The following is a 16396-nucleotide window of genomic DNA, read 5'->3' on the forward strand; positions in this document are numbered from 1 at the left end:
CTCAGAGAGGCCTCCTCAGCGCAGAGGCCGCCATTCCACACGGGACTTCTTGCTCGGCCTCCGCGAGAGGCTGTGGAGTCAGATTGGGGCTCTCGTCCTGGTGCTGCCACCCACGGGCTGTGTGGCCTCCAGGGGTGACAGGCCTCCGCAGGACTCAGAAATGGGAACTACTTGGAACAGGACCCAGGGAAGAATAAGTCCTCGGTATTCCTGTTGTTATCAGGGTTAGGATTGCGCACTAGCCCAGGCAGCCGCAGTGGGAAGCGAGGGGAATGATAAAAGATCCCGGATCTTTCCAGAGCTCTGAGAGCCACTGCCCTGTTTCCTCACCCTGTGCTGTGGAGATGTGCGTGCACACACCCCCACACAGACACGTGGACCTATTTGCACAGCCACACTCTCCCCACACACATGTGCACGGGCTCCTCCACCTTCCGGGGGCCAGGGGCCACCCCCCCAGCTCGGCTGCTCTCTTGCCAAACCCTGGGGTTCCCACAAGCCCAGCGGTCTCGGCCTGGCCTCTGGTGCTGAGGAGCTGGCCAGGAACCAGTGGTGGCGGACACGCTCCCCCGGGGATTGTCCTCTTTGTGGGCAGGGCCAGGCCAGCCCGCCGGGCCAGCTGCTCCCAAAGCCACAATAAAGGTAAGGCCCGCCCTGCAGCCCGCCGGCCAGAGCCGCGAGGCAGGGGCTGGTGGAGGGAGGGCAGCCAGGCGCCCAGGCACCCGGGCGCAGGACCCTCAGCTGGGCGTGTCCACCCAGGCAGCATCTGCTGGTGGACAGGATGGGGAGGTGTCCCCCAAAAGCCACTCAACCCTCAGCTGCGAGGCCAAGCTCAGAGCCAGGGCTGTGCACACACCGAGGGAGGTGGCATGAGCTCAGGCCCCCATGGGCTGGCATGGAAGGCCTCTCACAGCGTGAGGACAGTGACCTGGGCCTTCTGTGTACGGGATTGTTTCAAGGTGCAGATGGAGAACCAGGGCCGTAGGAGTCTGCCTCAGCCCCGCAGGCCCCACCACAGGCACCCGCTCTCCCTCTGTAGGCCTCATGTGTAAACAGGGCCCGTCGCGCCCATCTCAGCCCAGGCCCGCCGTGGAGGGCACCCTGACATGGCTCTGCTGTGCCCGCCTGCAGGACTCAGGGCTGCTCCCCTCCCCGGCCTCCCTGAAGTCCTCAGCGACTCTGAAGAGACAGTGCTAGGACAGACGGGTGGTGGACAGACGGCAGGGATTCAGTCTGGCGGATCTGCCTTTGGACCGGGCTCTGCAGCCTCCGTCCCTGGGCCTCTGGTCCTGCGGCCCCTGTGTGGCCTCTGGAAAGACCAAACGGCTCACGGGCCGCCTGAGACGTGCCCGGCCCACGGTGCTTCCTAGTGACAGTCACTGTGCGCGCCTGTCAAGGCCACTGTGACCTGGACAGGGTCGTGGGGCTTGAGGGGGCCCATCTGTTCCCCTTGCCCCCTCTCAAGGCCTTTGCCTTGGTGTCCCAAGGAGGCAGGATTGACCACGGACACCACGAGGGCAAAGCCAAGCAGGCGCTGCACGAGGCGGTGGAGATGGACCGGGCGATTGGGCTGGCAGGAGTCATGACCTCTCCGGAAGACACGCTGACCGTGGTCACTGCTGACCATTCCCACGTCTTCACCTTTGGTGGATACACCCCCCGGGGCAACTCCATCTTTGGTAAGGGGCCCTCCACAGGGGCGCAGGAAGCAGGAAGCAGCCCGAGGCGAGGACCAGCGGTAGCTGGGCAGGACGAGGCTGGAGCGGGTCCAGTGTGGATGGTGAAGTGGGGTCTGCGTGGCTGGGGATTGAGTGGGAGAGAGGAAGGACAGACGGACAGGAAGGGGAGGGGAGGGATGGACGGTGGGTGGACTCTTGTCTCTGTGCAGGTCTGGCCCCCATGGTGAGCGACACGGACAAGAAGCCTTTCACCGCCATCCTGTACGGGAACGGGCCTGGCTACAAGGTGGTGGACGGCGAGCGGGAGAACGTATCCATGGTGGACTATGGTGAGACCCCAAGGCCAAGGCAGGACAGGCACGGGGCAGCCCTCGGGACAGGCTGGGAAGAACGGTGTAGCTTGTCGCCAAGGTCAGTGGTCCTGGAATAGCCCAGACTTGAGTGAGAGCAACCTCCATTTGAATCCCCTCTTACAAATTAGTAGCTCTGTGACTTTGGGCATGGACCGTCCCCTTTCTCAGCTTCAGTTTCCTCCCTAAAAAGGTTGTGCCTTCCAAGGACTTTAACCTGGAGGAGTCAATAGGTCTGATGAGCTTAGCATGGTGCCTGGCATATGTAGGTACTTGGTGTGTTACAGTCGTTTTTACTGGCTGTGTAATATTCCAGCCCATGAGGCTTCGCAGTTAGCTCATCCAGCTCCATACCGTTGAGTATTCATTTGCTCTTGACACCCCAATAGTCCCTGGGGGGGCCGATGATGCAGCCATTGGTGACTTCTCTTTAGTCGACTCTTCCCTGCTAATCCAAATAGCCCAGAAAAAGTTAGTTCTCTCATGTGTGCCAGACAAGTTCTCTGCCACTGAGCTACACCTCTTCCTTTAGTGGGGCACTCAGGCCGGCTGGATGGGGAGGGAGAGGTCGCTTGCCCAGCGCCAGGGCCCAGTGGGCCCTCAGCCACGTTTCTCCTGGCCCACAGCTCACAACAACTACCAGGCCCAGTCTGCTGTGCCCCTGCGCCACGAGACCCACGGCGGGGAGGACGTGGCCGTCTTTGCCAAGGGCCCCATGGCCCACCTGCTGCACGGTGTCCACGAGCAGAACTACATCCCCCACGTGATGGCGTACGCGGCCTGCATCGGGGCCAACCTGGACCACTGTGCCCGGGCCGCCGCGGCGGGCAGCCCCACTCCGGGGCCCCTGCTGCTCCTGCTGGCGCTGCTGCCCCTGGGCACCCTGTTCTGAGGGCTCAGGGCCCGGCACCCAAAGCCCACGGCAGATGGCCAGCTTCCCCCTCCCGAAGCCGCCGACTGCCCTGCAGCTCACACTTCCCGGGCGGGGAGGCCAAGGTCCCCACGGCCTCTGCAGCTGCCAGAACCGGGGACCAGGAACCAAAGCTGCCCACCTCACTCCCCTCTGGAGCCCTCCACGGGGCCAGCCTGACTCCTGGCCTCTGCTCCCGAAGCCCTCCCGCTGCCCTTGGCCCACGGGGTCGGTTTTCTTGGGCAGGCAGAGCACGGACTGCAGGAACTCTCAAAGCGTCTTATTTTTCTAACTAAGATCCTTCTCCAGACCCACGGGGCTGCACCTCCACGGAACATGCCAGACCCGGCCCTCTCCTTCCCTTCCTCCTCCTCCGGAAGCCCCTGGGCCCCGCGCTCTTGGTCCCTGAGCCCAGCCATGCCTTCGGGGGGACCAGGCCTCTCTGCTCAGGGTGGGGGTCACTCTCTCCCTCCAAGGTCGCCAGGCTCCCAGGAAGCCACCTCCTGAGACTGGCTGTCCTCGCAGGGTGGCCGTGCTGGGAAGAGCAGCCTGGCTCTGAACACACACCAGCTCCTCGCTGAAGCCTCTCTCCTGTTTGGAAGGAAAAAAAAAAAAAAAAAAATCTCCTTTCGGTGTTGGTTAAAAGGGAACACAAAACATTTAAATAAAACTTTCCAAATATTTCTGAGGACAGAGCTGCGTCTTTGTGGTCAGTGAGAAAGAGACTGAAATAAGCTCACTTCTCTGGGAAGAGCTGGACTCGGGAGCAGGAGGGTTGGGCAGGGACGTGGGGCTTCCTGCCGGCCTGGGCCACTCTGGACAAAGGCTTTGTGTGTCTGGGTCTCAGTTTTGCTACCTGTGAAGTGGGAGAGGGTCCTTGCAGAGGAGGGCCTGCCTGAGACCCACTGCCAGGGGTCTCTCGTGGCCAGGTGGCACCCCTGCTGCGGGGACCCAGGGACTGCCATGCCCTGGCCCGTGGTAACGCGTCCATCCCCAGCCTCCCACAAACGCAGAGTGCCTGCCGGGCTCTGACCGAGAGCTGAGAGCTGAGCCCTCAAGGGGCTTCCGCCGACCTTGGCCTTGGCCATCGCGCCTTCCCAACCCCGATGCTGGACTCAGGGTCACTTACAACATGAAAAGGCTGCTTCTGAGGCTCCAATGGATTCCTCCCCATTTATAAGTAAGGACACCAGGAGCGCGGGAGGCGATGTGATTGTCAAGGTCCCCCACGTGGTGGAGCAGGGATTTGGACCCAGATGGGCCAGATTCCAAAGCTCCTGGACTTAATGACATCCCTTCTTTGTTGATGATACACTTCCACACTCCTGCCCACCAGGTCCCAGCCAATACAAATGACTCAGAGCCCACGCTGGGTAACTAGGAACCAAGAACCATGAGAGGCCCTGGGCCTGGGGCCGACATCCTCCAGGATGGAAATGCAAACCAAGATTCGTCTCTGAGCTTCCTGGTAGTCCTGGCAAAAAGGGAAGCAGAGCCAAACTGTGCTGGGATAAGAAGGAAACTACAGGGGCTGGGGCTGGGGCTGGGGCTCCGTGGAAGAGCGCTCGCCTGGCACGTGTGAGGTGCTGGGTTCGATCCGCAGCACCACATAAAAATAAATAAATAAAATAAAGGTATTGTGTCCACCTAAAACTAAAAAATAAATATTTCCCAAAAAAAAAAAAAGAAAAGAAAAAAAGAAACTACATACATACTCAGCTACCTCATCTTGGACTGTGCAGTGCAGTACATTCAGGTGTTATTCTTCTAGTATCTTCACAATTTTTGCCATATCTCTGTACTAGTATTTCCTTAACTGATCTTTCATTTCATATGTAATGCAGTTTTTTTTTTTTTTTTTAAGTTTCCCAACTGGGTATGGTGGTGCATACCTGTAATCCTGACAGCTTGGAAGGCTGAGGCAGGAGGATCACAAGTTCAAGGCCAGCCTCAGCAACTTACGGAGGCCCTAAGCAACGTAGCTAGACCCTGTCTCAAAATTAAAAAAAAAAAAAAAAAAGTAAATAGGGCTGGCGATGTGGCTCAGAGGGTAAGCACCTCTAGTTCCATGTCCAGTACCCAAATAATAATAATAGAAGTTCCCCAGCACCGCCTGAAACCCAGCCACCGTACCTGGTATCTTTGATTGAGTTTCCCACACCCAGACCCTAAGACAAGGAGTTGGGCCCAAGTTGTTTGTTAGAGGAGCCCAGAGAGCACCAGCTGGGGACAGAAGCAGCAGAGCCCGGAAGGGCAGGGAGCTGGGAACGCTTCCTCCGTGGCTGGGGGTGGAGGAGGTGGCCCTTGGTGGGTGGCAGCACTGGACCCCTCTGTGGACCCCTGGGGGACAGTGTAGGAGAGGCGCTCCAGACCTCCAGACCCCCGTGGGGAGAGGAACAGGTGTATTTCCTCTTCTGTGCTCCTCCCTCGTCGGCCAAGGGCTCCTCCCAGGAGAATTGACCTTGGCCTTCCAACAAATTCAAGGCCAGCCTCAGCAACTTATGGAGGCCCTAAGCCACTTATCCAGGCTGTCTCAAAATAAAGAAATAAAATAGCCCTCTCGAAGGGCCCGGGGGAAGCCCCATGGCATGGTGCAGGAGCCCTGCGTGCCCAGAGGCTACCAGCCCATGTCATCTGGGGGTTGCCCACAGGGCTAGGAAGCAGGGGGCCGGGGATCACAGAGAGGGGTCCACATCTCTACTCTGTCACCTTCTTCTTCCTGGGGACTCGGGCAAGGTCATCGACGTCTCTGGCACCCCTGCCCTCGGAGGGCCAGGAGCTCTCCCTACCCCAGGGCCGTGTGTCCTCCCAGAACCAGGTGTGGCTGAGGCTCAGGTGCCCTCAGCTCCAGAGCCCTCTCCAGCCTCCTCGCCCAGGTGGGGCCTGGCTCCTGTCCCCAGACCCACTTGGCACACTCTGTGTTGACCATCCTGGACGTGGGTCCTAATCTGGTCCTCGAAGCAGAGGTCCCAGCTCCAGCCACCAGGATCCCCGACCATGAAACTAGAGGGTACAATGACAGCTTCTTGGGACAGGCCACTCCCCTCCGCTGCGCTCTCGGGCTGTTAAAGGTAAGCCCAGAACCTCGAGACCCACACAGTCAGAATTTACTTCCATCTCAAGCACCAGGGGTGTGCCTGGCCAGGAGGCGGGGACCCAGGCCCTTTCCACCTGTGGCTTAGCTCCTGGATGTGCTACCTGACCAGCGCCTCCATGGGGGGAGGTGACACACCCACTTTTAAACCACTTCTGCCCCCACAACCACATTTCCACTCGGAGCCCATAGGTAAGAATTCGTCCTGAGCCCACCTCGTCGCAAAGGAGTCTGGGAAATGTAGTTTTTGATGGGACATTTAGATCCAGCTAAGTCTCTACTGTAGGCACCGTCCTCTGCACAGTGGGGTGTGGCCGCACCCCTGGCCTTTGACCACTGGATTTCTGGGGGACAAAATTGCCCCCTGCACTGGGGGAGATCGCCTGCTCTAAAGGGGCACCAGCGGGGTCAGCTCTGTGGGAGTCGGACACCAACACGCACCCCACACATCTCTGTCATTGGGATATTTCAGATCATTGAAGATTTGGAATTCTGAGTTTTTTGAAAAATTGGAAGACTCAGCTGGCCCTGGACCCCACCTCTCTGCTGGGCAGTGGTCAGTTGGGGCTGAGAAATGGCCACCCATCAGGGAGGTGTAGCTCCTCTGGTTGCCGCAGTCCCCAGCCCAAGAGGGGAGGCCGCAGGGAGGGGCAGAGGGGACAGGAGGGAGCAGAGGCTTACCACGGGCAGGGGCCTGGGGTGTGAGGTGCAGAGAGGACTTCAGAAGGAAGCACTGTGGGGAGAGTCGGCAGGGAGGCCTCAGGTGCAGTTCCAAGAAATGGGGATTTGACCATGCAGACCCTGGGAGCTGTGACATGCTCTGGCGCCCTGGGGCCGGAGAGTGTTTGAAAGATCATCCCCTCATCCACTGAGCCACATCCTCTGCCCCTTTTTGTTTTTTTTTTATTTTGAGACAGGGTCTGGCTGGGTTGCTTAGGGCCTCCATATGTTGCTGCAGCTGGCCTTGAACTTGGGATCCTCCTGCCTCAGCCTCCTGAGCCACTGGGATTACAGGCCTGGGCCACCGCGCCTGGCTGGAAGCCAGTTTTGAAGTCACTTCAAGAAGAGGAAGTAGAGGGCTGGAGGCCAGACTGAGATGGCTCCTGGACAGTCGAAGCTGGGGCCATGGAGATGGGCTGGGAGGGAGAGGACAAGTCCCCAGGAGGGCCCTGACAGTCCCTGCCTGTTGGTCAGAATGAAGCTGCCTGACACGGGAACAGACAGCCCATCAGCAAACTAAAGGCTCTAGGTCTGAGCCGGAGGCAACCGGACACCTACTAAGTGCCACCCACCCTAGGAAGCTCCCAGGGAAGGCAGTGGGGTGAGGGGGGCTGCAGCCCTGGGGCAGGCCTCGCACACCCCACCCTGGGAGGTGGCCTCCCCCTTACAGAAGAGAAAATGGGTGTTCAGCAGGGCAGCCACCCCGCCCCCAGGCCCTGTGACTTACAGGTGACGGCTGGATTTGGAGCCTGGATGGGTCTGCCTGGCTCCAACCCATGCCTCTCCTTGAGCTTCTCCCAGGAAAACAACCCCAGCCCATCAGCCAGACTCCGGGCTCCCTGGTGGGGTGGTGGACAGAGCCCTGGTGGGGGCCGGGGGAGGGAGGCAGCCAGTTATAATTAGCCCTGGGGGCTGAACCCAGACCTCCCACCAAGTCAGTCCCACCGTGGGGCCGGGAGGGGATTAGGTTCTCAGGAGGCTTTGGGCTGCGAAGTCCCTCCTGGGGCCTCCTGGCGGCCCTGCCCCAGCCAGGCGCCAGCCCTTCCCTGGCTCCTCCACAGTCCGTGTGACCCTGGGGTGGAGTGGGCATGTGGAGCCGCCGACCAGGGGGAGGCAGGCTGGGCTGGAGCCCCAGGTTGGGGCCGGCCGGCCAGGGCCACCTCAACCTCCTGCCTCCTGGAGCCCAGGGTTAGGATCCCGGTGGGGACCTAGCACAGTCACAATGAGGGACACTTCGTGGTGTATCGCCTGGGTCCCAGGCACTGCTCCTGCGTGTCCCCCACACACATGACCTCATTTTCCTTCCTACCACCCTGGGAGGATGGGACTGTCATTATCCTCATTTTACAGATGAACAAACAGAAGCAAAATCTGGCAGCTTATGGGAGTCGCACCGTTAACCAGGGCCAGGGCCAGCACCCGGAGCCAAGCGGCAGGCTCAGAGGGCAGGGTTCTGTTTTTGTTTTTGATTTTTGTGCTGCCGGGGATGGACCCCAGGGGCGCTCCACCACAGAGCTACCTCCCCAGCCCCCTCTTTAAATGTTATTTGGAGGCAGCGTCTAAGTGGCCGAGGCTGGCCTCAAACCCGGGATCCTCCTGCCTCAGCCTTCTGCGTGGCTGGGACACGGGTGGTGTAGGCCACTGCGCCCGGCCAGAGGCAGGGTTTAACACACTGGGTTACCTTGGGTGACCGACAGGGCTGGACTTCAATGCCTGCTTCTCCTGGAGCACAGGTCTCCCGCACTGTGACTTCTAGGAGAGAGGAGGGCTCGGTGTGTGGGTGAGGGTCACTGTGCCCACCCTTTGGTCCTGGGGTCAGAGGCTGACTGGTCATCACCGCCTGCTAACTGGAGCCCACTGCTTCTCCGTGGACTCCTTGACCTTGAAGCCATCCTCCCAAGCTGGGGTGATGGGCAGGGGGTGGGGAGGGCTGAGGAGGCACAGACAGGAGGAGTCCGGGGTGTAAGAGCATGGCTCCAGGTGCGTGGGCGGGGGGACATCAGAGGCTGGACCTGACCACCCAGCCCCGAAACTGGGAGTGGGTGCCGTGCTGAGCCCCTGTCCTGTGGGCTTATCCATGCCAGGCGGGTGGCCCCAGGGGTCTGGGCCCCCCGAGTCAACCTGGATGGAACACCTTGGCTCAAGGCCCTGACATTAGCTTCCTGCCCACACAGGTCACCTGGCTGCAGGGACATCACAGCAGCCATGAGGCTGAGCACCGAGGGCGGCTGCCTGCAGGGGGAGAGAGGACCTGGGGCAGGCTTCAGACATGGCTCTTCACCCTCCACCTCCAGATCCCCAGCAGAGGCCTGGCAGCTGCTGCTTGACCTGGGGACATGAGCAGCTGCCACTGGACACCCACCTTCCAGGTGAGGTAGGTGTCCTGACCCTGCATATCTCTCTCTCTCTCTCTCTCTCTCTCTCTCTCTCTCAGGAGTCTCCTTCCCCCAAACCCCAGGCAAAGCTCAGGGCTGGAGTGGACTTCAACAGTCCAGGGAAGAAAGGCAGCACAGAGAGGCTCAGACGCCAAGCCGAAGTCACGAAGTGAAACGGGCAGAGGAGTCCAGTGTCCACTTCCAGCCAAGGGTTCTCGTGGCTTCCTGTCAGCTATGCCAGAGCAGCCGGTGTGCTGAGACAGGAGGCCTCCAGGGTCCAGCACCTGCTGGGTGGCAGGGACTTCAGCTTCACCCTCCTGCTGTGGTCCCTTCCTACCCTCTGACATCACTGGAGTAGGACACAGGCACTGGCCCATTTTTCAGATCAGAGCAAGGTCCAGGGAGTGACTGGGGGTGCGACTGGAGCTGGTGGTCAGGGAAGGCCTGTCTGAACTGGTGACATTGGAGCTGAGACCCAATAGTGAGATGGTGGCTTTGCAAAAACCTGGAGGACAAATTGCTCTCAGCAGGGAAAAGAGGGAGGCGGCGATGAACTTGCCACGTTTGAGGGGCAGAGCAAGGTGATGGGGCCCCAGCGCGAGGAGGGGGCAGTGGCGGGGGCTGGGCAGGGGCCTACGTTTGCTTCTGGTGGCGGAGGGCTGGAAGCATGGGCAACGTGACCACTCGCGCTCTCCCTCGGTGGCTCTGGAGTGCCAGGAGAGGACACTGGCGCGGGCCAGAGGCCCTGTGTCGTGCTGGTTGAAGCTGGCAGTGGCGGGAAGGCGCTGGAGCCCAGACATGCTTGGAAGCTCAGCCAGCAGGCCTTGCTGGTGGCCGGTGCATGGGAAGAAGCAGGGAATGGGACACCTCCCAGGTGTGAGGCCCGAGCACCTGGGGATGGAGGTGCTGTCATGGCCACGGGGGGACCAAACCTGGGGAGAGATGGAGCACTGGCCCGCAGCACGTTGTGTTGGAGGCGCCCACCGTCCTGGGTGGGAGCGCTGGACAGGGGCCGGGAGAAGGGTCTGGAGTGGAGGACACGTCCAGGCTGCAGGCCCACAGCGTCATGGTGGTACTTGCAGCAAAGGGCAGAGAGAAGGGGAGGCTGCCTGAGGCCACAGAGAGCCAGCTGTGGGGTTTGAGCCGGGGCCTGTCCGGAGCTCTCACACTCCAGGGGTGTCGAGCTCTGGGGACAGGGGCAGAGAGTGCTTTGATGAAGTGGGAGAGGATCCCTGGGACAGGGACAAGGAGAGGCCCCTCACAAGGGGTTGGGAACTGGGGGAGATCCTTCCAGCCTGGGCCACCTGCCACCCATGGACTGCCCACCTGGGAGGGACCTTGAAGAACACCAAGTCCTGTCCCCTGCCTGTCGCACAAATGGAGAAACCAAGGTTCCGAGGAGGCAGGGCTGGGGTCCGAGTCTTCGGCCAGTCAACCCTGACCTTCTACCAGCCCCTGAGGCAGGATCCTGCCTGAGGCAGCGCTGGCTGGCAGAGAGCACCCAACTGGGGTGCTGCCGAGGGAGGTGGGTGTCTTCCTCGAGGCCTTCAGACGCAGGAAGGGGCACCCCCGAGGCACAGACCGCCTGAGGCATATCTCTGTCCCATGTCCAGCCCTTCCCTGGCCAGGGGACCTCTATGCAGCCTCAAGCCTGACTCTGGTCATGGCTCCTGCCCTGTGGCCAGGCCCAAGGCCTCCCTGGCCGCTGCCCAGACCACCCAGCGCCAGGGCCTGGCGGAGCCCGGCGGGGCTGGCCGGCAGTGCTTCCAAGCTGGCCAGCCGTGGTCTGGCTCCGCCTGAGGGGCTGTGGCCTGGGAACCACTGGCTGTCTCCTCGGGGAAGCGCCGGGCTCTCCAGAACAAACAGGGAACCGCAGGCTCCTCGCCCGGCCCAGGAGGGAGCTGCCCCTGGCCTGTCTGCCCACACCCCGCTCTTCAGGCCTGGCTCCTTGCTTCTGGGGGCTGGGACAGGCGGCCGTCAAGTGGACACACAGCCCTGAGCTGGAGGCCGGAGGTCTGCAGAGCAGGAAAGACAGAGGGAGAGGGTCTTGGTGATCAGCGGGGAAGGGGCAGGCGCCTGGGAGCAGACCCGGATGGAAAGGACAGCCAGGGCGGCCAGCACAGTCCTGGGCACCCTCAGAGCCGCTCGGGAGGGAGCCTCGACAGCGCTGGGGTCACTGCTTCGCCTCCAGACGAGGACAGGACCCTGGAGCCCACAGAGCTGAGTTCAAATTCAGACTCTGCCAACACGTGACTTTGTCGGAGCCTCAGTTTCTCCCTTAAAAACAAATCACCTCCCCTCCCCCAAATTGTCCCTGCCTCCCACAGCCGTGGGGAGTGACACGTGCCCTAGACAGAAAGTGCCCCACCCAGAACATGGCACCCAGCAGGTCCTCAAGAGACAGGAGCTGCTGTCCCAAGGCTGGCTCCGTGGGAGCCCGGACAGGCCCTGGGGGCGCCTCGGCCCCCAGTGGGGCAGGCCAGGACAGCCTCACTGATTCACGCCAGCTGGGGGTGGGGTGGGGGTGCCTCTGACTCCACTAAAAGCCACAATTAGAGCCCAATTTCAAGAAACGCTGGGTTAGTTCTTCCCTGGACAGATGTGATTATAGGCTCAGAGTTAGAGCGTTACTAACAGGATGACACAGAGGCCTGGCCGGGCACGGCCGGGTGACCAGCCCAGCCCCCTTGACACATGGGGGGGAAAACGAGGCCCAAAGAGCGGGGGCCGGGCTCCAGCCCACCATCAGGTGAAGGCCCCCTCTCACTCTCTGAAAGCCCCTCCGTGGCACCTAGGCCCAGAGGGACCTCGGAGGAGGCTAGGGCTCAGCTGGTGGCAGCCCCGAGGGGAAAGGGGGCTGCTGGGATGGCAAGTGGGACGCAGGCCCTGGAGCCGGCCAGCTGCCCTCCCCGCCCTCTAGGGGCCTCGACCTGGCAATCAGCAGCAGCAGCAGCAGCTGACCCCCCTCCAGAGCACTTCGGGCTGCTGTCCCTGCAGAATCGCAGAGGGAGGGACCAGCCTTAGACCCGCTTTAGGGCTGGGTAAACTGAGGCGCGGGACTGCCCAAGGTCATGCTGGGAGCCACTGGCCCGGCTGGCCTGGGGACAGGTGTTCCCGGTGGGAGTGGCCACCCTTTCAGCAGGAGGTGTGGATGTGGGGGATGCACCTCAGCGAATGGAGCCACCACCCCGCGCGCAAGTGAAGGAGGACAATGAATGAAAAAGCCCAAGAACGCTGCCCCCGGCGGATGTGACAGGCCACAGGCCCGGATGCCACCCCACCTGGGGAAAGCCCTGAGGTGAGTGGACCACAGGATAAAGGTCCAAATCTCACCTCGCCAGACTCTGGTCCCCAACTTTGTGGGCCTCTGGAGTCCCCGGCTCGTCCAAATGCACCTGCTCTGAGCTGCGCCTCCTTGGCCTGTCCCTCCTGCGCAGTGGCATCCACCCCTCCAGAAGCCAAGGTCACCCTGCCCTGGGTCCCCCTCCGTCTGCACCGTGGTCCAGCCAGCACTCCGGGAAAGACTGGGGAGAGGACAGAGGAGGAGGGGACCTCCCCACCCGTCCTTTTCCTCCTCTCTGCAGCTCCCTTTGGGGAGCCCCGAGGGTGGAGGCAGTGCGCCCCCCCCGGCCCCCAGGAGCTTGGGAGTGGGCTTCTACAGCCTCATGCTGGCCAGGTGCCCCCCAAGCCCAGGGGACGGGATGGGCTGGAGGCTTTTTATTTATTCAAGAAACACGAAGGAAGCTCCTACTGTGCGCCAACCCAAGCGCCCAGCAGAGTGCATGGACCCTCCCTTCTGCTGCCTCTGACTTTGCTGAGAAGGAGACTGTGTTTGGGTGCCGTGTACCCCGCACCTGGTTCCTAAGGACCCTCCCCACTCCTAGGAAATTGAGCTCCCTGTGGGCAGGACCTGTGCCTCCCCCCTCCGACTAGGATTTTCCCAGGGCCTGGAGTGTCCCCCCATCCGACTGGCCTATAGAACTCACTGTCCCCAGAAGCCTCCCCTCACTCCTAGAGCCTCCCTGGACTGGGGTGCCAGATAAAACACAGGACGCCCAGTTCAATTTGAATGTCAAATAAACATCTTTTACTATAAGTATGTCTCAAATATTGCATGAGGTATACTTAAAACTAAAAACGATTCCTTGTTTATCTGACATTCAAATTGAACTGGGCACCTTGTGTTTGTGTGTAGCGCCTGGCAGCCCAACCTCTGGAGCTATTTCTCCTGCTGGCTGGCACCTGGCCTGGCCAGATGGCCCAGGTCGTGCCTGGACTTGGCCCCTGCCTGCCCGGTTATAGCTACTGTCGGCCCCAGGATGGCCGCCCTCCCCACGGGCCCCACCTGCAGCCCTCGCCCCCGTGGACACCACCCCCACCTGGTCTGGCCTGCACCGCCCAGCTCACGGCCCCTCAGGAATGCTGCATCCAGCCTCCCGGGGCCCAGAGGGAGGTGCAGAGACACCACAAGCATCAGAGACTGAGAGGGGCAGAGACACTGAGTAAAGGGATGCAGAGACCAGGAAATGCAGACGGGGGAGAGGCCAAGACAGAGGCAGGGGAGGGCCCTGAGAGCCACCAGGCGGACCCTGGGGGACTGAGGCAGAAGGGAGCCTGGATCCCTGGAACCCCACAGCTTGGGGGCTCCCGCACGGGTAGGCAGAAGGGGGAGCCCATTCCGAGCCCCTCCCAGGGGCACACACAGGGACATTCACGGCTTCCCAGAAGGGCCCATGGGGCAGCCAGAGTGGCTTTTAAAATTAGCCTTGCTAACCAGATTTGGTTATTTCAGGAGGCTCCGTCCTGGGCTGTCCCCTGGGTAGGGCAGGCACGGGAAGGAGGGAGGGACCTCAACATTCCAGGGTCCCTGGCTGAGCACCCCCTGTGGCCTGAACAGTAGAGAACGTCCAGGTCCCAGTCCCCTGGCACTAGGCCAGCCTGGGCCTGTGGCCATCTCTTTGGCAAAGTGCCCTGGGGTTGGACGTGGACGTCCAGGGGTGCCCTAGCTGCAGGGTAGGGGGGACCCTTGGGTTCTGTGCCAGGCAAAGAGCCTTAGCAGTTTGACAGCCTGTTTGTGCAGCAGGTAGGGCCTTGACCTGGGCCGCAGGTGAGAAACAGACTTGGAGAAACAGGAGGCCCAGCTGAGCCGCGGAGATGGGGCCGGTCAGGCCCGCAGGTGTCCCCGCTGTCCTCCTCTGGGAGAGCACCCCCCCCCGCCTCTGGAGGACTTTCCACCACAGGGTTGTTTCTCCACTTCCTGGAGCCCAGTGCCCCCCGCCCAAGCCCTAATTCCAGCCTCGGGTCAGTGTCCTGGCTCGCCCTCCCCACCTCTGAGCCCAGGGCGGGCGCAGAGCTGGCACCGGCACAAGAGAAACAGTGCCAAACACTTTGATCCCAGAGGCCAGGACCGTCCTCAGCCTCCCCCAGCCCCACCTTGGAGCCCTGGAGGTGGGACCTAGACTGGACCCTGGCCTAGAGGCCCTCCCTTTCCACAGACAGGGTCTGGCACAGCTGGGGAGGGAGGGGGCCTGGGCAGGTGGCCAAGCCCCCCACCTGCTCTGCCACAACGGGCCCCAGCTGCTCCATCTCAGCCTAGGGAGGGGTGCACGGCTGAGTGAAAGGTGCTTAAGGATGTCGCCCCAATGAGGCCGGGACGCCGAGGCTCAGGGAAGTACCTGGTGGCTGTCCATTCCCACAGCCAGGCTGGGCTGGGCTCTGCCCAGTTACCACTTGGAAGGTAGCTGATCACCCCGTGGAGGGCCACTGCCCACCCCGTGAGCGAAGCAATACGGTGAGGTCAGAACCGCTCACACCCAGGGCTGGGGGGCAGCACTGGAGGACTCTCAGCATCCCTGCCTCCAGATGAGGAGACGGAGGAGACGGAGGAGACGGAGGCGCAGCCGAGCCCTGCGGACCCAGGGCCCTAGGGGCCTCCAGGAGATGCCCGGAGGCTGCTCTGGGAGGGGGCAGGTCCCAGGGGACCACCAAGCCCAGAGCAGCCGGGGGCCAAACCAGCTGGGTGGGGTTGGGGTTGGGTGTGAGTCACAGCCCCAGGGTGGTCTGAGGCTCCAGGGTCGTGGTAGGGTCCTGTCAGGAAAGGGTGGCACTCCCCAGGGAGCCCCCAGGGTGCCCTCAGCCCCCTCATCCTGGGGAGGAGATAGGAGCAGGGGAGGGGGCTGCCAAGCTGTCAGGGAGGCCCAGCGGCTGACCTCACCTGGTTCCACTCATGCCCCCCCCAGGCCAATGCCTCCCAGGCCACCCTGAAACCTGCTCTTGCCTCCAACCCCAGGGGAGACCCTCGCCCACCCCACCCCTACGCTGAGCCCCTGGAGCTGCACCAGGCTCTTTGTCCAGACCTCATGCCTCCTAGCACCTTCCAGCCTGCCCACTGTGCTCCTGGCCACCCCTGTCCCCAACAGCCCCCTTGCCCTCTCCTCCCTCCTCTGACCTGCCCAGACTCCAGCGGCACCCACTGCCAAGTTCTAGGGCTCCTGGCTGCCCTGGGCATACAGCCCTGGTTCCTGGCCTGGCATTCAAGGCCATGCAGCCTCTGGCCTCATCCCTGCCCATCTCCCTGTCCCCTCCATCACCAATTCCCAATTCCAGGTGCCACTGCCCTCAGGCTCACACAGGCAGCTCCCTCCCCATCCCCACTCTCCCAGGCCTCCTTCCCCCCCCCTCCCTTTTAGGGCCGGACACTGGGAGCACCTGCCTCAGGGACTGACCCACTCATCCCCCTCCCGCCCAGCCAGCCGGGTTAGCTATCCCTTGGTGCCCCCTGGTGGCCACAGCAGGGAAGTTCTTAGGATTTCCTGAGCTGGGAAAGGAGCGATCTTTAACTGAGCCCTTGCTGTGTGCCTGGCGTTTGTGGGCACCAGCCCCCTGAATCCTCATAACCAGCCCTGGCGGGGAGCTCGTCCTGCTGCTTCTATGATATGGAAGTAAAAAGAAGCTGGTGGTCACAGACCCTCTGGTTTGGCCTTGGAGGGGTGCCTGGACCCAGCAGCTCTGCTGGGGACAGGTCTGCCCCTTCTACCTCGGAAACACTGGACACCTGCTTTGCTGTTGGCCTGGCGGGGTCACACAAAGCCAGGCCCAACTCCAGGTACAATAGCGATAAATAGAATTTATTTTGTACAATGTCACTGACATACACACAGCCACTGGGGCTTTCAAAGTGGGTGGTGGCCGGAGGCTGGCCTTTGGCGTGGCACCTAAAAGTGTGGACAGACACACGGGGACAGGGACTCACAGCAGCTGTGCCTGGC

The 16396-nt window shown here is 61.7% G+C and overlaps 1 protein-coding gene across 2 annotated transcripts in view; it reads left to right on the forward strand.

Annotated features, from left to right (window-relative positions):
• The window catches only part of Alpl (alkaline phosphatase, biomineralization associated), a 53937-nt gene extending 50446 nt beyond the window's left edge, over positions 1 to 3491 (forward strand). For both annotated transcript variants that reach the window (XM_077791216.1, XM_077791217.1), the window contains 3 exons: positions 1488 to 1679; positions 1889 to 2008; positions 2656 to 3491. In XM_077791216.1, coding sequence (XP_077647342.1) covers positions 1488 to 1679; positions 1889 to 2008; positions 2656 to 2921 — 578 coding nt within the window. In that variant the 3' untranslated portion in view covers positions 2922 to 3491. The remainder of the gene's footprint in view (positions 1 to 1487; positions 1680 to 1888; positions 2009 to 2655) is intronic.
• The last annotated feature ends 12905 nt before the right edge of the window (positions 3492 to 16396 follow it).

This window comes from Urocitellus parryii, chromosome 11 (assembly GCF_045843805.1).
Source record: "Urocitellus parryii isolate mUroPar1 chromosome 11, mUroPar1.hap1, whole genome shotgun sequence".
NCBI lineage: Eukaryota > Metazoa > Chordata > Mammalia > Rodentia > Sciuridae > Urocitellus > Urocitellus parryii.